The 26164-nt window shown below is 49.0% G+C and overlaps 2 protein-coding genes across 2 annotated transcripts in view; both read left to right on the top strand.

Annotated features, from left to right (window-relative positions):
• The window catches only part of ubr3 (ubiquitin protein ligase E3 component n-recognin 3), a 41562-nt gene extending 38119 nt beyond the window's left edge, over positions 1-3443 (top strand). Inside the window, exons 39-40 of the mRNA XM_047046899.1 lie at positions 560-702; positions 1215-3443. Of these exons, the coding sequence (XP_046902855.1) occupies positions 560-702; positions 1215-1332 (261 nt within the window). The 3' untranslated portion in view covers positions 1333-3443. The remainder of the gene's footprint in view (positions 1-559; positions 703-1214) is intronic.
• An 877-nt stretch (positions 3444-4320) lies between these two features.
• LOC124485378 (myosin-IIIb-like) lies at positions 4321-15715 on the top strand. The gene is made up of 8 exons (XM_047046961.1): positions 4321-4406; positions 4627-4663; positions 10952-11135; positions 12630-12764; positions 13438-13542; positions 13806-13905; positions 14670-14746; positions 15566-15715. The coding sequence occupies exons 1-8, from the start codon at positions 4400-4402 to the stop codon at positions 15713-15715; spliced, it is 795 nt and encodes a 264-aa protein (XP_046902917.1). The 5' UTR covers positions 4321-4399.
• The last annotated feature ends 10449 nt before the right edge of the window (positions 15716-26164 follow it).

Below are 26164 nucleotides of genomic sequence, written 5' to 3'. Positions count from 1 at the left end.
GAGTCACTGCCTCTAAGGGCTGTGAATGTGTTCTGGTGAGTCACTGTCTCTAAGGGCTGTGAATGTGTTTTGGTGAGTCACTGTCTCTAAGGGCTGTGAATGTGTTTTGGTGAGTCACTGTCTCTAAGGGCTGTGAATGTGTTTTGGTGAGTCACTGTCTCTAAGGGCTGTGAATGTGTTCTGGTGAGTCACTGCCTCTAAGGGCTGTGAATGTGTTCTGGTGAGTCACTGTCTCTAAGGGCTGTGAATGTGTTTTGGTGAGTCACTGCCTCCTATCAAGCCACAAGTCTCTCATCCCCAACCCGAGGGACCACCAGTGATATCTTGATATCTGGTTTTATTAAAAATATATATTTTACGGTTTACTTTTGATGTTTCTTCTGTAATATCAGAGATATAAAAAATATATAATGGTAGAAGACAGGGTATTTAAAAACGATTAAAACTTGCCATATACCTCTGAAATGCGTCCTTGGAGGTGCGCTTGACTCGCAATGAGCGGAATGCGCATCCTAAGAATCTGGTCTCCAGGTTTGATGGTAACTGTGGTCTCTCTCTTCAGCACTCCCAACACTGTGGGGCGGCGACGGGCATCTTCCTGCTGATCAACGCCTCCGTCATCATCATCATCCGGGGGCATCGCTTCTGCCTGTGGGGGTCCGTGTACCTGGACGCCCACGGAGAGGAGGACCGAGACCTCCGGTAAGAGAGACCGGACCGTCCGGTCAGGGGACTCCAGCCTCGTAGCATATCACCCCCTCTCGGGTCCACGCCTGGTCAGGGGGCTCGCTAGTTTGATCCACACACAGTGCATATTCTGTAGAGCAGGGGTGTCCAATCCTGGTCCTCGAGGGCCACTGTCCTGCATGTTTTAGCTGTTTCCCTGCTCCAGCACACCTGTTTCAAATGAATGGGTCGTTATCAAGCTCTGTGGAAGCCAGGTAATGACCATTCATTTGAATCAGGTGTGTTGGAGCAGGGAAACATCTAAAACATGCAGGACAGTGGCCCTCGAGGACCAGGATTGGACACCCCTGCTGTAGAGAGTACTGTTGATGATCAAGGATTAGATAGTTCTGACTGTATTTTGGCGGTCAAGGAATGACTTTTTTCATCAGGCACAGTGCAGAGTAACCACATCGAAAGGCTACCAGGCACGGGGAACAAGAATAATAATAACAACCATAATAATATCTCAATCCTTGTTCCTCCAGCCGTGGCAAGCCCCTGTTCCTCTGTGAAGAGAGGTACCGCGTGCTGGAGCAGCAGTGGGTCTCGCACACCTTCGACCACATCAACAAGCGATGGGGGCCCCACTACAACGGCCTGTGAAGACGCCCTGCATACACGACAGCCCCGCAACTCCAGGTGGAAAAGAATCTCCATGGTTTAATGTGTCTGCCCCTGTGAAACTGGGAACCTTATGATGTGATATAAACAAACATGCAGTGAGAGTGGTGCTGCTACAGCCTTGGTTTATGTGAAGTTTGGTGTACAATCATGCCTAAAGACTAACAAGTGTGTGTGTTTATTTAAGTGATTTACCGTGTGGTTTTCAACAGGGAGAAACAAAATTTGACAAGCTGGATAAGTGAAAGCACAACCTTGCCCAGAGAAAAAGATAGGGTTAGAAGGCTTTTCAAGCCCAACATATAGTTTGTTTTCTGCTAAAAATATAGATTCCCTTGGTTGGAGTAACGTTCATTTGTCTCCATGTATGAGTTGATGCATATCCCTCATCTAAGCAACATCTCGTTGCTAGCATGGGTTTCAAATTCCTGGTGAAGGTAGCGATGTTGTTGCTAAATGAGTGTTGGATGGAACATAGTGGAAGGCAGGAGAAGTTACCCATCAACACAGTTTATTGCAAACAAACAAAGGTTCGTTTTTTGGGGGGTCAAGTTGCAATTCATCCTCAGGAATTTTTTTGCTGTAGTTTAAAAAACTACGTTTTTAATATTTAAATAAAATGCTGCTGCTCATTGTTCGATTTAAGTAATTTTACCTTTGTAAAGATTATTTTTCTTTTTCTATAAAAAAAAAAAAAAAATGGTGAAGGTTTTGAGTTTACGGGAGATGGAGACAGTCTGTTGACTGAAGCTCACTGCAGTGTTGAGATGGAGACAGTCTGTTGACTGAAGCTCACTGCAGTGTTGAGATGTGTGGTCATCTCTGGATCCAACACCCAGTCCTCCCTTCTACGATGCCTCGCTGGTTCTGAGTGAAACAACAGCCGTTTCCCAGACCAAATCCAGTAGACTGAAATACAGACAGACCTGTGTGGATCAAAGTACATCTGTCCACTTCAGTTTACATGTTTCCCCATTTGATTTATATTTCTTAGTATTACATTTTTCACAAATTCGATAGTTATTTTCTTCCTTTAAAGTTGAACACGTTTAGATTTATACTGATGTGGAATACTCCAAGTACATGAGGGGTAACCTTTATAATTTTGTGCTGGTGAGGAATTTAGCAGTTTGAAGGTTTTTAGTCATTGTGCATTGGGCGAATGTTCAAATGTCTTCACATGCTTTCAGTGGGCCCTTTCTGTGAAGATGCAGTAAATGTTGTGAAATGTTGTGGGCATATCAAACAACTCTTTCTTTTGGATTAAAAGGAGATTACGGGAGGGGGGGGGGAGATCTGAAGGATAACATTTGGTCTGTTTGTGTATTCATTGTGTTACCTAGTGTGAAACTATTGAGACGTGTCAACCATCTATTAGTGCTGTATCACAATAACAGGAGATCATATTTTCCGCACTGTCACCTACCTTCGTCTGTATGTTTTTGGTTGCCAAAATGTATATCCAAAATAGCTAAGCATACAGTAGACAATCCCATACAAGTTACTCCAAATTGTAATCACTGACCGACAAGTCATGGATGCATTCAGTTGTGCGTCTTCAGTACCCATCATACACAAATGTTTTCAGCCACTCCTTTGAGTTAACTGTTTCAAATGCTTAGTTTCAATCACCATTTCCCCCTCCGAATGAGTAGACACTTATCCAGCTGTGCCTGTAAGATTCATGTTACTTTTGATATTGGAAAGAAAACATTGTACTGTGGGATCCCTGGTTGATTAATGCTGGTGTTAGTACGTTTTGCTGGTCCACATTGTGCTGGAAATAGGATCTGTTTTTTTTTAGGCAAACACTTGAATGATTTTCTCTTGAATTCACGCATGCTGCTTAACTGTTTCCTCTGATGTTCCCTAAGCTTCTTATTTTACAAGCCCCAGTCTGTACATGACCGCAACAGAGTGGCCAAGGGGTAACGCCTGGACACTAACTGAAAGCTCTTTGCGTGTTCTCCTGTATGGATGAAAAGAAAGAATACAGTACATTACTGTAGGTGCTTTCTGAGTTGGATCAGGAAGTGTGACTTAGACATTTAATGCAAAATGTAACATATGTGAATAAAATATAAACACACTGATTCCTGCTGTGCTTTTTGTGTCTAATTATAGCAAATATTGTGTTTCAGGGGCTGATGTCACCACATAGAATTTAAAAACGTGTCTGTAACAATTTATTTCCTGTACCCACTTTGGCAATTACATATAATGTGTTTTGGTTGCATGTCAACCTTAATGCACTCTTCATGGAAGCCCTGTAATTGATGTGCTCTCGTTGCCACGTGCTCATCCTGCTTTTACTCCCAACTGGGAAGTGCAGCATAAACCAGAAAGCAAAATCTGGTTTCATTGTTCCCTCCACTCCAGATTTTAAAGCCATAGTGTGGGTCTTGTAGATATAAATTGGGCAGTCCGTCGTGTTAACCAACACAAGATGTGTCTCAAGAAACACTTCGCCTTTTCGTCATCTCATCAGAGGACATTGCAATACTCGTCTGTTGCAGTACAGCCATAAACGCTAATCAAAACGAACTTGTTTGTGCACTGAGGGGGAAAGTGGGTTGAAGTTTCACAAACAATAGAGGCTCTAACCTAATGAACAAGGGCCTACAAAGCCTGTTTTGTGGAATCTTGTCTAATTGGGAGAAAATGCGAGACATCCAGCTGATGCCAGCTATGCAGTTTACAGAGTAATGCTACGTTAGAGATGGAGGCGCTTTCACTGGGTTTTATATCCGCAGCAATTCCAACATTATACTTTAGCAGTTTAGTTATCCCAAGTCTCGGTAAAATTCTATATGAAACGTCGATTTTCAATGGCATATTGCCATCAATTGCAGACAAAGAATTGCCTTCGAACATTTGAAACATTTACTTTGTTGTTGTTTGGTAACCAGTAATACGGATACGGTCTGATGTTCAGGTGCGGTAGCTTGGTTTCCTGCAAGAGGTGCTCAAGTTTCTGTTAATAATTAATCCTCACTTACCCTCTAGCATTAAGTGAGGAAAGAGAGAAAATCTGTTCGGATATGTCGCCATGGAAGGTAGGTTACACAAAATACATTTATATTGACTGACATCATTTGACTGTATATTACACTGAGCACCTTGAAAGTGTGTGGGTTTAGAGGTACAGCAATCTGAGAACTGCGCCGCAGGTTGAGTCACCAACTTGTGATGGCCAGTGATGCATGGGCTACAGTTGTGGAAATGTCAACAGAAAAGTCGTCAAAGTTATCATGTGTGTCTTTGCTTTGTTTGCAGGAATCACTAATGGAAACACAGGTGCAGCAACGGCAGGGTAGGCACATCCAATCTAGTCGACTGTCATTCCTCATTTTTCTTGTGCCTCCGAGATGTTTCTTAAAAAGTATTATTTTGTGGCATCGAAAGTCATCCAGTTAAACCCGTGTTCCTTCAGATTGTGTTTTAAATTCTCTACGATGAAGTGACAGTTATAAAAATCATTGTAGGTGTTGCCTACAGGCCAAAGTTAGCTAGACTGAGCTAAAGTACCCTGAATATGTTTTTATTTCACCTGAGATGCATGACCAATTATCTTAAATCACCCAGGCCTATAATCTAGATCTTGGATGAGGCCTTCCCATATCCCTGTGGATTAAACATAGGCCTAACATAATAACTATAGCTGTGCATGTCTCAAGTAGCTCTAAACTTGTTTGTATTTTAAGTTTTTAATTTACCTGCATTTTTTTACGTAACGCGGTCGCCATAAATAGAGACTGACACTGAGTGAAAGGATTGCTAAAACTGCGTCAGTGTTTGACAGGTTTCTTCTCTCATTCTTTTGAATGTAATTATTTATTTATTTGTATCGCCAATAATTAGGTGCGCTGTTTTTACCCAATACTCAGGGGTCTTGGAAACACAGACGAAAATCACCTCAAGGCTAAAGAGTTTTTCCACCTCCATGGCAGGATCTGGTGAGAGATAGGACCAGATACCGTGAATCCTACTATCTGTAGCATTCGCCTGTACATATCACATAGATGTTTTGTACATATGGTATCAGGGCCAAATTATCCTCATAATCCCCCCAAGTAGTACAACGCAAATTGCATGAAAAATGGGCTGTTGGTCTTAATTTCTAAATACACCTAAAGATCATCCTTCCCTTTGCTCCTAAGTGTGTGAGATCCCTGTATCTCTCTTTCTCGTCTCTCTCTCTCCTCTTTCTTTCTTTCTCTCCCTCTCTCTCTCCACCATTGAGGCTGAGATAGAGGACATCTTCTGTATGTGGTCTTATGATTTGACTTTGAGGATGAAGGATTTACTGTAAAGCCTCCTCGTATCCCCTTAACAGGGATTATAGCTAAGGAACAGAGTTTGTTTTTTTACCACAGTAAAGTGTGGTGGCTTGGTAGTTACTAAGATCTATCAAGTGTGTGGTGTGAGAGAGGGAGAGAGAGAGTGAGAGTTAGACGGAAGCAGAAAATGAGATTAACCACTTTTACCTTTTGCAACACTGGTTCTGGTGTTAGATGCTAACGACCTGTTGCAGGACAGTATGTCTTTCGTGGTCTGAGGGCAGTATGCCTGGTGGACTGAGGGCAGTATGCCTGATGGTCTGAGGGCAGTATGCCTGGTGGTCTGAGGGCAGTATGCCTGGTGGTCTGAAGGCAGTATGCCTGGTGGTCTGAGGGCAGTATGCCTGGTGGTCTGAGGGCAGTATGCCTGGTGGTCTGAGGGCAGTATGCCTGGTGGTATGAGGGCAGTGTGCCTGGTGGACTGAGGGCAGTATGCCTCAGGGTCTGAGGGCAGTATGCCTGGTGGTCTGAGGGCAGTATGCCTCAGGGTCTGAGGGCAGTATGCCTGGTGGTCTGAGGGCAGTATGCCTGGTGGTCTGAGGGCAGTAAGGCTCGGGGTCTGAGGGCAGTATGCCTGGTGGTCTGAGGGCAGTAAGGCTCGGGGTCTGAGGGCAGTATGCCTGGTGGTCTGAGGGCAGTATGCCTGGTGGTCTGAGGGCAGTATGCCTGGTGGACTGAGGGCAGTATGCCTGGTGGTCTGAGGGCAGTATGCCTGGTGGTCTGAGGGCAGTATGCCTGGTGGACTGAGGGCAGTATGCCTGGTGGTCTGAGGGCAGTAAGGCTCGGGGTCTGAGGGCAGTATGCCTGGTGGTCTGAGGGCAGTATGCCTGGTGGACTGAGGGCAGTATGCCTGGTGGTCTGAGGGCAGTATGCCTGGTGGTCTGAGGGCAGTATGCCTGGTGGACTGAGGGCAGTATGCCTGGTGGTCTGAGGGCAGTAAGGCTCGGGGTCTGAGGGCAGTATGCCTGGTGGTCTGAGGGCAGTATGCCTGGTGGTCTGAGGGCAGTATGCCTGGTGGACTGAGGGCAGTATGCCTGGTGGTATAAGGGCAGTATGCCTCGGGGTCTGAGGGCAGTAAGGCTCGGGGTCTGAGGGCAGTATGCCTCAGGGTCTGGAAAGTGTCATGGTGCTCTCCCAGACTCACTGGCTGGACCTACGCAGGCATGATGACTGTGCAGAATAATGCACATCGTACTAACAAGAGTCAAGGTCTCCTCTGAGAAACCATGGCTCCTATTTCTGCTCTGACACGGTTGCTGTATCTACTCTGTGAGGTGTAGCTTCTGGACCATGCGATGGGGATCATTCTTTAGACCTCACAATGCACATATATAAGACATTCATGTTGATAATACATACCGTGTGTCTGTGTACACATTTTCTACAATTGCACTGAATAACTCAAGTCCTGATGGGTTTGTGTGTACACATAGCAGTGAGGTCACAGGATCGTGTGTGGCATGTTGACACAGTGTTGCAGCAGACAATGAAGAACCTGAGCCTGCTCATCAAGCTACACCGGTGTCCAGTTCTTAGGGATCTCGCTCTCTCTGTCTTTCTTTCACTCGCTCTCTCTGTCTCTCGCTCGCTCTCGCTCTCTCGCCTTCTTTACTCCTCTCTCTCTCTCGCTCCCTCGGCTTCTCCTTTTCTCTTTCCCCTCCTCTCTCTCTCTCTCTCTCTCTCTCTCTCAGTTTCTTAATGCAGTGTAAACCTGACCTGCTGCATGATTGTGTCAGGATGTAGATGGCGAGGTGGAGAATCTAACATCTGGTCAGGGTGCAGATTATTTACAAAGAGGGGGCGTGCAGGGGTCATGTGACCCTGTCACTATCCTGGACTTCCTGGTTACCAGCATGTAACACGAGTCTTCATAACTTCCACCATTATGACTGGATGCATCTGGCCCCTGAATATTTAACACTAGATCGCATTGCAGATTACTACTGAATTAATAATTAATTGTGGCTGATTTGCATGATTTAGCCAGGGATATGTTAGTGGGCACAAGCCACAGACAGAGACACAAGGACACACACACACGCTTTCAGCAGAACTTGACTCAACATCATTAATCAGACACAGGTATGCATACGTTTTTAAGTTTTATGACATTTTATAATGCTCTGGAATTTTTGTCTCTTCACTGAATATGCACATGCAAATAACTACCTTTGTTACAATTTTTTTTAATGTAGCTCACTGACTTTATAACTGTTTTATAGCAGAGCTTCTTATGTTACAGGACCGTATTAGCAGACCTTTATGTATTTCTTGACAATCATGAAGACAAGAAAATGTTGCCAGGCAACCTGATTATCCATGTACTGTTTTGTTCGTTGTACTCTGAACTTTAAATGGCACATTTTACTTTCATAAAGCTCATTAAATGGTTTGTAAAAATCATTGTTTTTGCCATCAGCAAGATGCTATTTTAAGCCGTGCTAGTGAACTCTTGCGCTTGTTAGATGCTGTTGGGGAGCAAGTTGATATTGCTGAATGGGGCATGATGCTGGCAGCTTGTGTTGGGGCACAGCTGCTTCTGTGGAATCTGAGCCACTAGCTCGTCTCAGACGCCCGGGCAACAAGCCTCATAGCAACACGTTCAATGCACCGTGTGTACAATGGAAACGGCAGTGACTGTAATGGATGCTATTAAAGCAGCCTTTTTAATCTTGTATGCGCAAGGCATGCGCTATTCACCGTGGTGTTGGAATGGCACCAGGCCGGTTGATCAGCGATCACATTGTGTTTGTGTGAAGACGGACTGCGAGTGAGATCTGAGGACGTCTTCTTCCTGTGTCGCACCCTCAGATGTCCTCTCCCTGTGTTGCGACGTACTCTCCCTGTGTTGCACCCTCAGACGTCCTCTCCCTGTGTCGCACCCTCAGACGTCCTCTCCCTGTGTCGCACCCTCAGCCGTCCTCTCCCTGTGTCGCACCCTCAGCCGTCCTCTCCCTGTGTCGCACCCTCAGACGTCCTCTCCCTGTGTCGCACCCTCAGACGTCCTCTCCCTGTGTCGCACCCTCAGACGTCCTCTCCCTGTGTCGCACCCTCAGACGTCCTCTCCCTGTGTCGCACCCTCAGACGTCCTCTCCTTGTGTTGCACCCTCAGACGTCCTCTCCCTGTGTCGCACCCTCAGACGTCCTCTCCCTGTGTTGCACGCTCAGACGTCCTCTCCCTGTGTCGCACCCTCAGAGGTCCTCTCCCTGTGTTGCACCCTCAGACGTCCTCTCCCTGTGTCGCACCCTCAGACGTCCTCTCCCTGTGTCGCACCCTCAGACGTCCTCTGCCTGTGTCGCACCCTCAGACGTCCTCCCTGTGTCGCACCCTCAGACGTCCTCTCCCTGTGTCGCACCCTCAGACGTCCTCTCCTTGTGTCGCACCCTCAGACGTCCTCTCCCTGTGTCGCACCCTCAGACGTCCTCTCCCTGTGTTGCACCCTCAGACGTCCTCTCCCTGTGTCGCACCCTCAGACGTCCTCTCCCTGTGTCGCACCCTCAGACGTCCTCTCCCTGTGTCGCACCCTCAGACGTCCTCTCCCTGTGTCGCACCCTCAGACGTCCTCTCCCTGTGTCGCACCCTCAGACGTCCTCTCCCTGTGTCGCACCCTCAGACGTCCTCTCCCTGTGTCGCACCCTCAGACGTCCTCTCCCTGTGTTGCACCCTCAGACGTCCTCTCCCAGTGTGGCACCCTCAGTCGTCCCCCGCAAAGCTTCTAAGTCCCCTTGCTTTTTGACGAAGGACGCAGTGAAGGACATCCGTCATCAGTGTTGTGCTGCTGTGTGTTCACAAGTCTCCGAGCGGTCATTATGGCGTCCGTCCAAGGTGTCACGTCATCCCTCAACCTGCAGCTCATCAATACACCCACACGCACCTGCAGGGACAGACGGCCACCGTGGTTTAAACGCGGTTTACATTTTTCACATCAACCTGCGCTCCAAGATAAACGCCTCCGCCCCCCTCTCCAGTGCTCTCCTTCAGGGTCACACGACGTGAGGCGTGACACTTCGATGACAAACCGTTTAAAAAACGTCGACACACATACGCGCGCGTCCAAGCGCAAATCCATCACTCGGACGGCCCAAAACATACATTTAGTCAGAGCATGTAAATATGATTTCTTAATACATCATGTTATGCCACTCGTACATATAAGCGGTCACCTGTTTGAATCAGTGATCTATAGAAGACACATGACTTTATAGCGCCTGTTGTGATTGATGCGTGGCGTTAGGTGTAGCACTAATCCTCATGGTCATGGTTTCACTTACGCTGACTTGTGTACGCTGCATGTGGGATCAGAGCACTGCAGTCAGGATGTTGGTGGTTGCGTGAGGGTGGTTCCGGTTCAGTGGTTGGAGGGCAGCGCTTGTCGAGTTAATCCCAGGTAAATCCATCTGATCCTGAGGAGATTGTGATGTTCTGAGCGCACTGTGGGCCCCGCTGAGAGGACTAACTCAGCGCACGCGGGGGGGGGGTTCTCCTTGTTGTCTGTCGGCAGGTTTGAAGCGAGTGTCTGTGCTCTTGTGATGCTGGTCTTCGCTCATTAGAGTGTTTCCTCCGATGCTTTGATGAGTCGGGACAAAATAACAGTCTCAGTGTAAGTAAGAGGCGTCCAGTCACCCGGCTGGGTGTTAGCTCTCTCTTCCAGCGTGTTAAACCTGTTAAGTGGCTCCCTTGGCACATGCAGTGCCGGCGAGCACGAGCAGAGGATGTATGGGCGGTATGTGTGTGGCTGTATAATATTCTCCGTAGGTAGAGAATGTGTTTTTGTTTGTGGTTGGCTTCAACACTGTGGTTGGCTGTGATCCTGTGGTTGGCTGGGACAGGCTGTAACAGTATGCGTGTAACATCAGTGGGTGGTTGGCTGTAACCCTGGGGTCGTAACAGGCTAACAGTGTTGCTGGCTGTCATGAGGTAAGACCTGTGTGCGGTGGGGAAGCCAGGTTGTGCTCCTTGATTAGAAAAGATTTCCTCAGAGGGGAGAAACATTGGGAGGGATTAACATTTAACTTAGTTTCTGTAAACTTTGCACTCAGATTACAAAAGATTGCGCTGGTTGCAAATGCTGAAATCGTTTAAAACCCATCTCACAAACAGTGGATGGAAGGTATCATTTGAACGCGTGATGTTTGTGTTTAATCATGTTGTTGGACTGTTGGGTGCAGCGTTCAGTCTGGGGAGGTTAGCCCTGGTTGCTGTGCACTTCCTTGTGGGCTCATCTCAGCTGAGGTGTTCATGTTGGTTGTGGACTGCCTAGGCGGTCGCTGTATGGACTGTATCCTTACAAGGCCAGCATGATCGGTCTGGAGAAGCTAGCCGATCCGTCTGGAGCCTGGGATATCGTGGAGACCATCGGGAAGGGGACCTATGGAAAGGTCTACCGGGTGACCAACAAGAAGGATGGCAGTCAGGCCGCTGTCAAAGTCCTGGACCCGATCAACGTAAGTGTGGGGGAAATACAACTATGAGGAATCATGCTGACCCTGAGTGCATGATTTCTGTGGATCTGTCACGTGACATTTCCTTTTTCCGTGCCGAAATGTCATCGCAGATCTGTGATAAAAAGGTCAGAATCAAACGTATGAATAAAGGAAATCATTTTTGTTTTTCTTTACCAATGTTTGGCTTGTCTCAGTATTCCAGCCATACAAACAGAGTAAGTGGTCATCTGACTTTCACCTCCCATCTCCTTCCTTCTTTACTGTTTTAAAAGCTTATGAGTTTCCTGTTTCTGGTATACGGTGGCCTACGTTTCTCAGCTGTCTCCCTCCTGTCGTCAAGTTTATTTCAATGTCATCCTCTCGCATTGCCCCCGCTCATCCTTACCAGTCAGTGCACCCTCCTTTCCTCCTATTTCCTGTCACGTCAGCCCAGAGATGTGCAGCTAGCTGCCAGAGACCTCTGTTTCCTTCCGCTTGGCTCCGCCTCCCTTCGCTTGGCTCCGCCTCCCGGTCTGTGCTGGGCGCCCAGACGGCCCCTGCTGAGGGGCCATGTTGTGTTTGGAGGCTGAAGAGGAGTGTTTCATCTGTGTGTGAAATCTTCCTCCTGGCTCTGCTACTGCCTGCCTGTCTAACTGCCTGCCTGCCTACTTACCTGCCTGTCTGTCTAACTGCCTGCCTGCCTACTTACCTGCCTGTCTGTCTAACTGCCTGCCTGCGTACTTACCTGCCTGTCTGTCTAACTGCCTGCCTGTCTGTCTAACTGTCTGCCTGCCTACTTACCTGCCTGTCTGTCTAACTGTCTGCCTGCCTGGCTGATGGTCTGCTTCTCTGCTTCCCTCCCAGCCTGTCTACCTGGCCGACTCCCTCCCTGCCTGACTGCCTCTTCTCTCCCGCCTCCCTCCCTGCCTGACTGCCTCCTCTCTCCCTCCTTCCCTCCCTGCCTGACTGCCAGCCTCCCTCCCTCTCTGCCTCCCCCCCTGCCTCCCTCCCTCTCTCCCTGTCTCCCTCTCCCTGCCTCCCTGCCTCCCTGCCTCCCCCCCTCCCTACCTCCCTCCCTCTCTCCCTGCCTCCCCGCCTGCCTCCCTCCCTCCCTGCCTGCCCATGAAGATGTAGCTGCCTCCTCCCTCATCCCTCTCCTTGATTAGACTGCTGACACTATCGCTCACACATCCAGGAAGAAGAATTCTGCCTCTCTGACTGTTTCTCTTCACCTCCCCTGAGATTTAAACTGATAAAGAGAAGCTCCCGGAGTCTTTCAGAGCCGGAGTCAGAGCCAGAGCCTCTCTCTGTGTTTATTAGGTCTCTGCCCTGATCAAAGGGCCCCATGTTGCAGTTTATTCACCTCCAGATCAACCTGCTCCGCTTAGAGATCCAGGAGACCCCAGAGGGGTAGTCCGTGTGAAGCTAGGCTTCCTAGAGAGTCTGTGTGATGGTGCTGTAGCGCAGCGTTGTACAGAACGGGATGTGGGCTGACTGGGGTTTCCTTTGTCGAAGGATGTGGACGAAGAGATCGAGGCGGAGTACAACATCCTGCGCTCTCTGTCCAACCACCCCAACGTGGTCAAGTTCTACGGAATGTTCTACAAGTCCGACAACATCTCCGGAGGGCAGCTCTGGTTGGTTCTGGAGGTGAGCTCGTCTGAAGGTCTTTCATTGGACAGAACTGTTTAAGACATGTCACAAGGCCCCACAGTTAAGTAGCATGGTAAACACATGTACAGCAATTTATCATACAAGGGTTTATATACTAGATGTGGCTGCTGTTAAAGGCATAACTTAGTCTATAAAATGTGTTTGTCAAACGTGTTGAAGCTGGAACGTGCTGCAGGACCTTATCTCCTCCCACCCAGTCCGCGTCCCCTCACACACTCCTGCACACACACTCAGATACAGTCTAAACACACCAGATCCAGCCTCGGTTACGACTGTTACTGCGTGATGTCGGAGTAGCCTCTGGATCACAGAAACAACAGATTTACTGTAGATGACTCTGATCAAGAACCAGCATTGAACTGCGAGGGTCTGGAAGGTTCCCTGCAGATATCTCAATCCCATCATGGAAACATGAGCCTGGCGAGGGAGAGGAGAGAGAGGCCTGACTGGAGGGGAAGCCGACATGCCTCAGGTCATGAATCATAATCCATACAGTGAGTAATGGACGACTTACTGTTGTTTCCTCCTCTCTCTCTCTCCCTCTCTCTCTGTCTCTCTCTCCCTGTTTCCCTCCCTCCATCTCTCTGCCTCCCTCTCTCCCTGTCTCTGTCTCTCCATCGCTCTGTCTCTCTCTCTCTCTCTGTCCCAGCTGTGCAACGGTGGCTCTGTCACCGAGCTCATCAAAGGCCTGCTCATGCGAGACCAGAGACTGCAGGAGCCCGTTATCGCGTACATCTTATTCGGCGCCCTCTCCGTAAGACGGACTTCCGCAACGCTGCTAATGTGGGGTGGGGGGGAGGGGGGGATGGGGTAGTAGTGGAGGGGTGTGGTTCTTCCAGAGCGGTCTGTGGGGGGGGGGTTTACCCAGCTACGACCAGGGCAGGGGGCGTCCTTTGATATGCATGACAGTGATCTGATTTATTTGAAGTGCATTTAAATGATATTGATCACTCTTGTTGAAGAGGGGCTGCTGGTGTTTATCAAGCCCCCCTGTGCTCCCCCCCCCCTCCCTGACAGGGCCTGCAGCATTTACACAACAACAGGATCATCCATCGTGACGTCAAAGGAAACAACATCCTTCTGACAAACAGGGGAGGAGTCAAACTCGTTGACTTTGGTAACAGCCTTTGTTTTGCTCTTGAGGGGCAATTTAGCCCAATTATAGGTCCCAGAAATATGCCAAAGGGAGCTCATTGACAGTATCTTTAGCGTTGTCTGTTTTGTGCAGGTTTTTGTTTGACAGTTGACTCATCTGTTGTTGGGAACAGTTCAACACATTTTATTTACCCGCAGAAAATCCTGTGGCATCATGGACAAAGCATCGGATAAACCCAAACACACGGACAATCACCTTTTTGATTCAGACGATCATAGTTCCTCGCTCTGTGTAGCATCTGTGTAATTCATGGACCAGAGCCTTAACCTAAGGCTATTATTGCTCATTTGAATTGCATTATTTGATCCTTTGCATATAAAAAAGAAAGCTGTTCTAGTAAATAGCTTCCCATCTCCCTCGGGCATGTTGCGGTCCTCTGTGTTACAGATGAAACAGACACCTGCTGATACAAATCTGTCCCACTTAATTTGAGACTATTATTGCCAATAGTTATCACGGTATGGCAGGTTGCCACAGGAAATGGAAGTGGCAGTTTTTTTATTGATTGATTACCATATTCACACAAACCCAACTCTGCTTAGTATGTAATTACAAACGTGCAGTTGTAATTTCCCATCAATGTGATATACTGCATTGATGTTCCTAACAAGCCCGGATGCTCATTTGAATGCAAGGGTTTGTGTTAACGATCCTAAACTCTGTCCAGGTGTGTTAATGATCCTAAACTCTGTCCAGGTGTGTTAACGATGCTAAACTCTGCCCAGGTGTGTCCGCTCAGCTGACCAGTGCACGCCTGCGGAGGAACACGTCCGTGGGCACGCCGTTCTGGATGGCCCCCGAGGTCAGTCTGCTAGCCTGCTGCGTCCCTCTAAACTCCCCCCCCCCCCCCCCCCCTTATCCCTCCCATCCTCCCCCCCTCCCCGCCAAATGGTAATATGAAAGACTCTTCAACATGTTAATGTTCATTGACATGGCCGTTGGGTTATACGAGCATCAGTAGATGTGTTTTATGAGCTGCTGAAAGACAGACTGGTCTAGGTTTGTGGCTGTGCTGTTCTCTCTACCCCCTCCTCTCCTCCTCCCCTCCTCCTCCTCTTATTGTTCCATTGTGCACGCCCTGCTCTGGAGGTCTCCTCAAGGTTAATAGCTGGGAGTCTGGGCCGGCCCCAGATTACTGTTTGGCAGAAATGAGGCGCGATAATTGTGCTGGTAGGAGGGGGTCCTCAGGGCCAATTAGAATAAAGCCAGCTGTAAACTGTGGTGTGGGTAATGGTTACTGACGGTGAGGGGAGGACAAGCGCACCAAAGACAACTTCTCTGACCCGCCGTTCCCTGCTCCAGCAAGGCGTCCTCTGTCTCTCTCTCCTCTCTCCTCTTTCCCTTCCTGTCCTTTGGTCAGTGTAGCCGTTGTGTTTCGTTTCATTCAAGTATTTATGTTCCCTTTGTGGGGGGGGAAGCAAAGCTGGAGCAGAGAAGAAACTGTCTTGTGTTGCATTGCAGAGGGCTTATTCTTTCCCAGCTCCCCACCTTCACTGAGAGATGTACAAAAACAGTAGGTTACAAACACTGGAGCAGGGCAGCCCTCCCTCCCTCCCCTCCTCTGAGTGGTCAGAGCGTCGTGCCACCTGCTCGCCTCACGTCCGCGCTCTCTCTGTTCCAGGTCATCGCCTGCGAGCAGCAGTACGACTACTCGTACGATGCCCGCTGCGACGTGTGGTCGCTGGGCATCACGGCCATCGAGCTGGCCGACGGAGACCCCCCGCTGTCGGAGATGCACCCCGTCAAAGCCCTCTTCAAGATCCCACGGTGAGGCACCAGGGGGCGCCCTCTGCACACGGCTGACTGGGCTCTCCCTGAGGCCCTAGTTTCAGATGGGACGACACAGAGGGAATCCTTAGGTGTCAATCTCTCCAGGTCTCTCTTTCCTTGTCTCTCTCTGTGTCTGAGAAGGCTACACTGAACATCTTTACGAAATGCCCCCACGTTTTTTTTTTATGTAGAATCACACACATATATACATGTAAATGTATAAAACAGTTCTACAGTTTATATAGTATATACATATATAGTGGTTCCCTTGTTCTTTATCTTGAAAATCCTTACCACAGAACTCCATGTCATTAAGAACAACGCTGTCTTGATTTTACACGTATTTAATCGAACAATATCCTCCAATGCAGACGTCATATGTGATTAAAGATTATTTGAACGCCTTGATGGTGCAAGTGGCTGACCTTTGGTTATCAGCACAATCGTGCAATTATCTAACTGCTAGGTGAGGATGTGGCCCCCCCCTGATTCCTGACTCCATTCAGATTGAGATGAGCGTGTCAGCTGCCTCCCGTCACAATGTTACCCCCCCCCCCCCCCCTGAGCCAGCTGGGACACAGGCAAGCCTTGTCTTGCAGGAATCTATGGGTGTCATCGCAGCTTTTGGTCACAACTCCCTTCTGATGTGAATTTAGGACCGGTGGCATGGATTGTATCTGAGGAAGGATTCTCAGTGGCTGTCCGGGTCAACCTGAGGGGCTCCCAAATCACAGAGAGGACGCCAACATTATTCTCTTTGTGGAGAGGGAGAGAGAGAGGGAGGGAGAGAGAGAGGGAGAGAGAGAGTTTTTCTGAAAGGGCTCAACAATACCAGTGGGTTGTAAAAGAACAAGATGGACTTTCAAAGTCTGCAAAGGTTAATTCCGAGGCAGTCATGACCACTTCTGATAGACTGTTGGATACAAAACAACCCTTAAAAAGTGTATTGAGTACAGTTCCGTAAATGAAACTGCTCCAGAGATGCAAATGCAAGGATCCTCGGCTGACATCTAGCCCAGGCCATGATAGCAAGGCGAAAATGCATCTACATAACGTTAGCTGTATCTTTTATCACCTTTTCTTCTCTTTGACCGGCTTAAAGGTTTGAATAGAATTAGATACGTGTTACAAGCTAACACTATTGAGGCTGGGGTCTCTCTTTCGAATCAAAATAGATATTTGGCCCGGGTCCATAAATCGTGTGAATTGGGACCTTTGGCTGGGCGACTCCACGATAAATCACAGTGGGGGGGCACTGAACCGTAAAATGATTCTGTTAACATGTCATCTATCTCAAATATATTCTCCCATCAATGCAGGAAGGTAGTCAGAATCAAGGGGAGACGCGTGTGCGTCCTGCCTGTCGTGTCAGGACTGTGATCCTAACAGGGGAAACGCCTTCCAACACGATGCTAGTGATGCTCTGGAGCGTCCCTCTGATGAGCACTGGGACACTATATATCCCCGTATTGAAGAGCTGGATGTCATTTTACGGAAGTATCTTCCTGGAAAAGAGCTTCCCATGCTTGAGCACCCTTTTCAATTGACTATCTTACGAGCTTTGATCAGAGGAGCCGGTGCTGATGAAGGACTGTCCTTGGGAAGTGTGCCTTTTCTGCAGTTCTTAACGTGCCTGCACATGTTAGGGTTTGCACACGCAACAAAGACACTCATCTTCCTGAAATCAGATTATTTCTATTCCTGAACATCCAGACCAACATAAGAGTTTAAATTCCAAAGTTGTCCAAGTATTTCTGTGTTCCTTGTTCTCCAGCACAGCACTGCTGAGGGGTATAGCTCAGTGGTTAGAGCATTTGACTGATGATCAAGAGGTTGCAGGTTCACGTTGGTTGGTTGGAGATGGTTTCAACGCAGTACAGGGGTTTTATTTTGGGACTGACTCGTTGTGTATGTTGTGTTTTGTAGTGTCGTGGATGTTCAGTGTTTTGTAGTGTTGTGGATGTTCAGTGTTTTGTAGTGTTGTGGATGTTCAGTGTTTTGTGGTGTTGTGGATGCTCCCCTCATCTTTGTTTCTGTTCCCTCCAAGATGCTGGAACCTTCAGGATTATATGCCCTGTGTTATGATGAGACGGCCGGCTGTAATTTTGCCGGCGATTTGACATATATGTGGGGACCATGGTTACCAGAGATGTGGGTAATGGGGCGTGTAAAAGAGGAAAGCTGTAAAAGTGTAAGCTGCCGAATTAATTATGGAAACTTAAGACGATGCTGTTCAATATGTGGGAAGGTTAATTACTTGGGCCAATATTCTCGCTGCAAAGTTTGCCATACCATGAAAGTCCCTGGGTAAAGTCATCAGGACGTGAGTGTGCTGAAAGGCTGTGAAGGTCACAGGTAGTAGATAAAGAAGAGCAAGGCTGGGTGTATTTGCCCGGATCCAAGTGGATATTAGACATATATATAACCAGGCTTGTATATGTCTGAGCTGGAAAACAGAAGTGAGGGAAGTGGTTGGAGGAAAGGATGTCTTGTCCCAGGCAACTCAGGCTAATGAAATCATGAGGCTTGTGAGTGGGATCCAAAAGCCGTGTTGTGGTGAGGGGCCGTGTTGTGGGGAGGGGCCGTGTTGTGGTGAGGGGCCGTGTTGTGGGGAGGGGCCGTGTTGTGGTGAGGGGCCGTGTTGTGGTGAGGGGCCGTGTTGTGGTGAGGGGCCGTGTTGTGGTGAGGGGCCGTGTTGTGGTGAGGGGCCGTGTTGTGGTGAGGGGCCGTGTTGTGGTGAGGGGCCGTGTTGTGGGGAGGGGCCGTGTTGTGGTGAGGGGCCGTGTTGTGGTGAGGGGCCGTGTTGTGGTGAGGGGCCGTGTTGTGGTGAGGGGCCGTGTTGTGGTGAGGGGCCGTGTTGTGGTGAGGGGCCGTGTTGTGGTGAGGGGCCGTGTTGTGGTGAGGGGCCGTGTTGTGGTGAGGGGCCGTGTTGTGGTGAGGGGCCGTGTTGTGGTGAGGGGCCGTGTTGTGATGAGGGGCCGTGTTGTGGTGAGGGGCCGTGTTGTGGGGAGGGGCCGTGTTGTGGTGAGGGGCCGTGTTGTGGTGAGGGGCCGTGTTGTGGTGAGGGGCCGTGTTGTGGTGAGGGGCCGTGTTGTGGTGAGGGGCAGTGTTGTGGTGAGGGGCCGTGTTGTGGTGAGGGGCCGTGTTGTGGTGAGGGGCCGTGTTGTGGGGAGGGGCCGTGTTGTGGTGAGGGGCCGTGTTGTGGTGAGGGGCCGTGTTGTGGTGAGGGGCCGTGTTGTGGTGAGGGGCCGTGTTGTGGTGAGGGGCCGTGTTGTGGGGAGGGGCCGTGTTGTGGTGAGGGGCCGTGTTGTGGTGAGGGGCCGTGTTGTGGTGAGGGGCCGTGTTGTGGTGAGGGGCCGTGTTGTGGTGAGGGGCCGTGTTGTGGTGAGGGGCCGTGTTGTGGGGAGGGGCCGTGTTGTGGTGAGGGGCCGTGTTGTGGTGAGGGGCCGTGTTGTGGTGAGGGGCCGTGTTGTGGTGAGGGGCCGTGTTGTGGTGAGGGGCCGTGTTGTGGTGAGGGGCAGTGTTGTGGTGAGGGGCCGTGTTGTGGTGAGGGGCCGTGTTGTGGTGAGGGGCCGTGTTGTGGGGAGGGGCCGTGTTGTGGGGAGGGGCCGTGTTGTGGGGAGGGGCCGTGTTGTGGTGAGGGGCCGTGTTGTGGTGAGGGGCCGTGTTGTGGGGAGGGGCCGTGTTGTGGGGAGGGGCCGTGTTGTGGTGAGGGGCCGTGTTGTGGTGAGGGGCCGTGTTGTGGGGAGGGGCCGTGTTGTGGGGAGGGGCCGTGTTGTGGGGAGGGGCCGTGTTGTGGTGAGGGGCCGTGTTGTGGTGAGGGGCCGTGTTGTGGTGAGGGGCCGTGTTGTGGTGAGGGGCCGTGTTGTGGTGAGGGGCCGTGTTGTGGTGAGGGGCCGTGTTGTGGTGAGGGGCCGTGTTGTGGTGAGGGGCCGTGTTGTGGTGAGGGGCCGTGTTGTGGGGAGGGGCCGTGTTGTGGGGAGGGGCCGTGTTGTGGTGAGGGGCCGTGTTGTGGTGAGGGGCCGTGTTGTGGTGAGGGGCCGTGTTGTGGTGAGGGGCCGTGTTGTGGTGAGGGGCCGTGTTGTGGTGAGGGGCCGTGTTGTGGTGAGGGGCCGTGTTGTGGGGAGGGGCCGTGTTGTGGGGAGGGGCCGTGTTGTGGTGAGGGGCCGTGTTGTGGCGAGGGGCCGTGCCCCTTGCAGGATCCAGGGGGGATTCGAAATCTGCGGAGCAGAACAGTCAGGGGGGAAAGATGGCTTTTTCTTTTGCTGTTTTCTTCAAACCAATATTTCTCACCCCTGAGAGACTAGATTTGGAATTGACTCCAGTGCTGAACCGTATGTGCATAAACATTTTAAACTGTGTTTTAACCCTTTCCAACACTTTGTTCTAACCCTTTCCTTTCAACTAAAGAAACATGTATTTTACAGATTTTAAATTTTACAAAATTACATTTTGTGTCTTCTCTAAACCACAATGCTGTCTCTTTACATTTTGATGAGTAAATGGTAGTGTTATCTGCGTTAGTTTCTGACTCAGAGAGGCCTGTCTGAAGACCTTACATTTACAGAACGATTGTGGAACCTTTTGTATGTGGCAGATTACTATTGACCACATGTCAACTGGTCGATCCATCGTAGATTGTCTCCAAGAAAAATGTGAGATTTGGCACTCTGTGTGACCCATGTTTATATGTCTCTCTGTGGATACACAAACCACACACAGTTGTTTTTCGACTTGGTTGTCCTGATTTAGAGTTGAGCCACAGCAAATAAACAAAATGCTGTTTGATCGCCGTCATTTCTTTCCACGATACTGTGGAATTTATTTTCATGGGTTGTTTTGAAAAATGAACGAGCCATATAGCACCATTTGACAAGTTTTACAACCTAATTATCTCTCTTCCCTTTTTAAATCTCATCGATTTCTGACCAGATAAAACCTATCCAAGAAAGCAATTTATAGTACTCATCCGACTGTTCATCCACTTCCTGTTTTTTCAACATCTCGTAGCTCTAAGACGACATAATACATCTGACACGGCAGCCGTAGCGACACCCTGACGCGGGATAGTCTACTGTTTGGGTGACATTTCAATCATGAACAGTGAGGAGAGCTTAGAGCCGCCCGTGTGTTTGATGCAGTCACCCCCACCGTGCTGCTGCATGCTGGGGCCCCAGAACCCCAGCCTGTGCTGCTGGGCAAAGACAAATGTAGCGACTCTTCTCTGTGTGCGCTCATGTGTGCCCGGCAGAACGGGGGTGGGGGGAGGAGAAGGGGGGGTGATAGATGAGCTGGGTTTGGAGCGGGTGGTCCTTCCCCTGAACGAGTCTTTATTTTCTCCTCCCTCTTCGACTCTTTTAGCCTTTAAAAGGCCATCTCGCTGTCGGGCCGTCCGGGTTTCACTCCACTGCCCCCAGAGACCTCCCTGCTGCCTCGCTCCGCCGTCGCGTTCATCTGGGCTGATGATGTCGTCATAAAGTTAGCCTTAAGAATGGAGGAATGATGTCAGGCTGTGTGTGTCTTGTATTGGGTTGAGAACGATTTTTGCATTGAAGTCAGCTTCTTTAAGCCAACAGATTTTTTCATTTCTCTTCCTGTTTTAGTAATAAGACCCAGGGTTCATCGCTGGCAGCAATGACAGCCCCCCCCCCCCCCCGATTAGCCTGGATCCACTCTGACAAACGTTTGACAATACTATGTGTGCCTGGACGTAGATTTGAATAAGCCAATTGTGTTTACAATGTGAGTCACTGCTTTCACAAATACTGGAATAACCATAATAAAAAAAAGATGCCTGAATTTCCTGAGCACAATGAGGGTACTTGACTGTGTTATCTCCAGTGTGCTGGTGTATTGACTTTATAATATAAGCAGTGCAGAACAACATCAAGGGTAGAGCATGGCTTCGGGCTTATATTATATTTTGCATTGAAGCAGTCAGTTACTTGGCTTTGATCTGCACTTCAGAAAGGACTGTCTGTCTGAATCTTTATCAAAGCAGCGAGTGACTTAGTGCTGGAGAGAATGACAGATTTCTTACTGAAAAATAGAGAGGTTTAATAGGGTCTTGTTTATGAGTGACGCTCATCTCTTTGTTCTTGATGTGTTTTGTGATAATCAAAATGAGCCCATTTGTTTGGAATAGTTTCACATTAATTCGATAATTACTTTTATTCCTCCCAAGTAGCTGTTACCAGTTTTCCCAATTAGTGAACTTCCCATTAATGATTTAATGGAGAATATTAGGATTGTTGAACACCAGACCTCCAGTTTGACCTCCCAGCAGTTCAGCCTTGGTGTCCAGACATGACACCACACACAGAGCTTCTTTTAAAGGTACTTGCCTCATTGTAGATGGGCTCCATAAACGCTGCTGACAGAGGTATAACCGGCTTTCATAACTTCCCTCTCCTCCTAGCAGATGCTTCCTGCCTGACAGCGATGAAGCTCTTATCGTTTGTCACTTCTCCCTGCCTGCCACAAACCTGGCATCCCTCCAGCCTGGTCCCTAGTAAACTTGTATAACTCTCACTGGAGTCTTAGGACACCTGTAGCTAATACAATCTCATGGTCAGGTAGCCATGGGCAATGGGCCATTGCAGGCAGTCATGGACGGATCACGACATTAGGGTTGTAAAGTACACAGTACACTAATGATGGTTAGGTTAAGCACAGTAAGAACAACATGTCATTGGTGTTTTTTGTCCTGTGTGTTTCAGAAACCCCTCCCCGACATTACGCAAGCCGGATCAATGGTGCCGGAGTTTCTGCCACTTCATCGCTCAGTAAGTGAAGCATTCACCCTGTCTGCTTCTCCTGCTTTCTCTACCTGAACACCACACATCACCACACATCACCACACCACACCTCACCTCTCCTCACCACACCTCTCCTCCCCACACCTCTCCTCCCCACACCTCTCCTCCCCACACCTCACCACACCTCTCCTCCCCACACCTCTCCACACCTCTCCTCACTAAACCTCACCACACCTCACCTCACCACACCTCCCCACACCACACCTCACCACACCTCACCACATCTCACCACACCTCTCCTCACCACACCTCACCACACCTCTCCTCACCACACCTCACCTCACCACACCTCTCCTCACCACACCTCCCCTCATCACACCTCACCTCACCACACCTCCCCACACCTCACCACACCTCTCCTCCCCACACCTCACCGCACTTCACCACACCACACCTCTCCTCACCACACCTCCCCACACCTCATCGCACCTCACCTCCCCACACCTCACCACACCTCTCCTCACCACACCTCTCCTCACCACACCTCCCCCCACCTCACCACACTTCTCCTCACCTCCCCACACCTCACAACACTACAGCACATCACATCTCAGCACACCACACCTCCCCACACCACACCACACCTCGCCACACCACACCTCCCCACACCTCACCTCACCACACTTCACTTCACCTCATCACACTTACCCAAACATCACCACACCACACCTCACAAAACATAACCACACCACACCTCTCCTCACCGCACCTTCCCACACCTCTCCTCACCTCCCCACACCACATCTCACCACACCTCTCCTCACCACACCTCTCCTCACCACACCTCTCCTCACCACACCTCACCTCACCACACCACACCTCTCCTCACCACACCTCACCACACCTCTCCTCACCACACCTCACCACACCACACCTCTCCTCACCACACCTCCCCACACCTCTCCTCACCACACCTCCGCACACCTCACCTCCCCACACCTCACCTCCCCACACCTCACCACACCTCTCCTCACCACACCTCTCCTCACCACACCTCTCCTCACCACACCTCCCCACACCTCACCACACCTCACCACACCTCTCCTCACCACACCTCTCCTCTCCTCACCTCACCTCACCTCCCCACACCTCACCTCCCCACACCACACCTCACCTCTCCTCACCACACCTCTCCTCACCACACCTCTCCTCGCCACACCTCTCCTCGCCACACCTCTCCTCCCCACACCTCTCCTCACCACATCTCACCACAACACACCTCCCCACACCTCACAAAACATAACCACAACACCTCACCTCCCCACACCACACCACACTACAGCACATCACACCGCTCACTGGCTTTAAATGGGTAGAATGACTAGTGTGACTGTTGTTTAACACCATATTGATAATGATTAGTGTGACTGTTGTTTAACACCATATTAATAATGACTAGTGTGACTGTTGTTTAACACCATACTGATAATGACTAGTGTGACTGTTGTTTAACACCATACTGATAATGACTAGTGTGACTGTTGTTTAACACCATATTGGGGCATGGTTCCATTCACCTGATGTATATCATAATTTGTAATAATCTATTGGAAAATATGATAGTGATCATAAACCAGCTGTTTTCAGTTCTGCTTTTGATTAATGTAGCTCAGAGGAGACCCTATTGACATGAGAATCGCTTAAGCATTTGTTACCTGGTAACCTATGATGATTGGGAATCAGGGAATTGATGTTATGTCAAAACTAGATGATATCAGTATGTTTTCACAGTCTACACCCTCTTTCTATTTGTGTAAATCTGCCAGAGGGAGAATTAATTCTACTGAATGGTCAGTTCTATCTGTGTCCTAGTTTAGTCTTCACATCCTTGGGTGTGCAGAAAGACAAATAATGTCAACGTTTGCCCTTAATGCAGTCTCCTAATATACAACCTTAATATCTAACCTGAAGAGATGCTGTGATGGAGTTGAGGCAAGGTGTAAATGGGAGCCAGAATTCAATTTATCTGGAAGGTTATTTGTGGGTCGTGGATTTCTGTTTTCCTTTTTGTATTATTATTTCAGTTGTAAAAAAAAAGAAGAGTAAATGGAATAGGAATGATTATTAATTCATTTTTGAGTATGAGAACAATAAAAATGCATATGAAGCAGAACCAGGAAGGGGTTGAATCTTCTTGTTTATTTGTGTGACTCGTCGTGCGTTTGTCAAAGCACCAGGGTCTGTCGTTGATGAATCAAAAACAGCACTTATATCTTCTAGTTATCTCGGAGTGCGTTCTCTGTCATAAACGTACAAACTGTTAGGTATTGGATTGGGTTTATTTAATCCCATTGGTTGTGGTTTCTTAATCATTTTCTAAGCCTTTTCTGAGTCTTTTGATGAATGCTAAAATACATTTTCTTTAAATCACACATCCATTACCACCGCACTTTTCTACTCTCTGCAAACACACATCATAATAGGGCTACTATAGATGTTAAAACTGCTATATTTGATTAAAGATACATTTTATTAATGCCCCCTATACTGTAAGATTGTAGTGCTTTTCATTGGATTTGATTTGGATTTTGCCCACTGTGTGTGAGGTAATGGATTGTGTGATAAGAGATCAGAAATAATCTCCTCAAACAAAGCCCACAAGGGTACAATGCAGGGAGTGTGGACAATGTTATCAGGCAATGCAGGCTGTATGTGACGCCTCTTCAGTTCTCTGCCAGACCTGTGTGTGTGTCTGTGTGTGTGTGTGTGAGGAATGCGTTTGTGAACGTGTGTGTGTGTGTCTGTGTGTGTGTGTGAGGAATGCGTTTGTGAACGTGTGTGTGTGTGTGTGTGTGTGCATCAAGATGCATGTGTGTGTGTGTGTGTGTGTGAACAGGGGTCGACGGTCGTGGGTAATGAAAGCATCACCAGTGTCTCAGGCAGCCAGAGAGCTTGCTGCCTTTTGTGACGAAGTGGCCCGATGCTTAGCATAGCACCCACACAGCCCCGCTAATGGCTGCAACCTCTGCTTAATGTTCTGACACTAATGAATTCTGAGAATGAATTTTCACAACAGAACAAAGCAAATAGGGAGCGTGGCCAGAGCGTTTTATTAGAGCGCGGAAAAGGCTAGCTATGTTAGAGCTGTTTGGCTATCTTATCTCAGGGCTGCTTGCAGTTTTGTTTTGCAGTGCTCTCAAACAGACAAACATGACCAGGCACTTGGGAGTTTAAAGGAATTGTACAATGAGACCAGTCACGTATTGTCTGACCAGGATGCGAAATGCCTTTCGCGTCAAATTACGTGAAACGTATTGTGTTTATCTTTATTAGCATTTTAGAAATTTTGGACATGTTGGTTCTACTTTACACTGATATTGCTACTTTACGTCCCTACGATGTCACGAGAACAACAGTGTTGTTTGGGAGTTAAATCAGTCCCCGATGTGACTGCATGTGTGTCAGGATGACAGACCACGGGCTGGGGGTAAACACTGCACGGTGCAGATAGGGGGCAGGGACTGCCCTCCCAAACACGGGGGCCATGGTGATGGTGACCATGTGGTCCAGAGGAGGGAGGGGGGGGGAGGAGAGAGGCGATCAGTGCCCCAGACTCAGACACTCTGGAGCGGATCCCTGCCTTGGCATCCTCCCTGTACCCAGACGATCCCTGGAGGAAGCAGCTTTGCAAA

The sequence above is a fragment of the Hypomesus transpacificus genome, chromosome 23, assembly GCF_021917145.1.
Source record: "Hypomesus transpacificus isolate Combined female chromosome 23, fHypTra1, whole genome shotgun sequence".
Taxonomy (NCBI): Eukaryota; Metazoa; Chordata; class Actinopteri; order Osmeriformes; family Osmeridae; genus Hypomesus; species Hypomesus transpacificus.
This window is presented reverse-complemented; position numbering and strand designations above follow the sequence as displayed.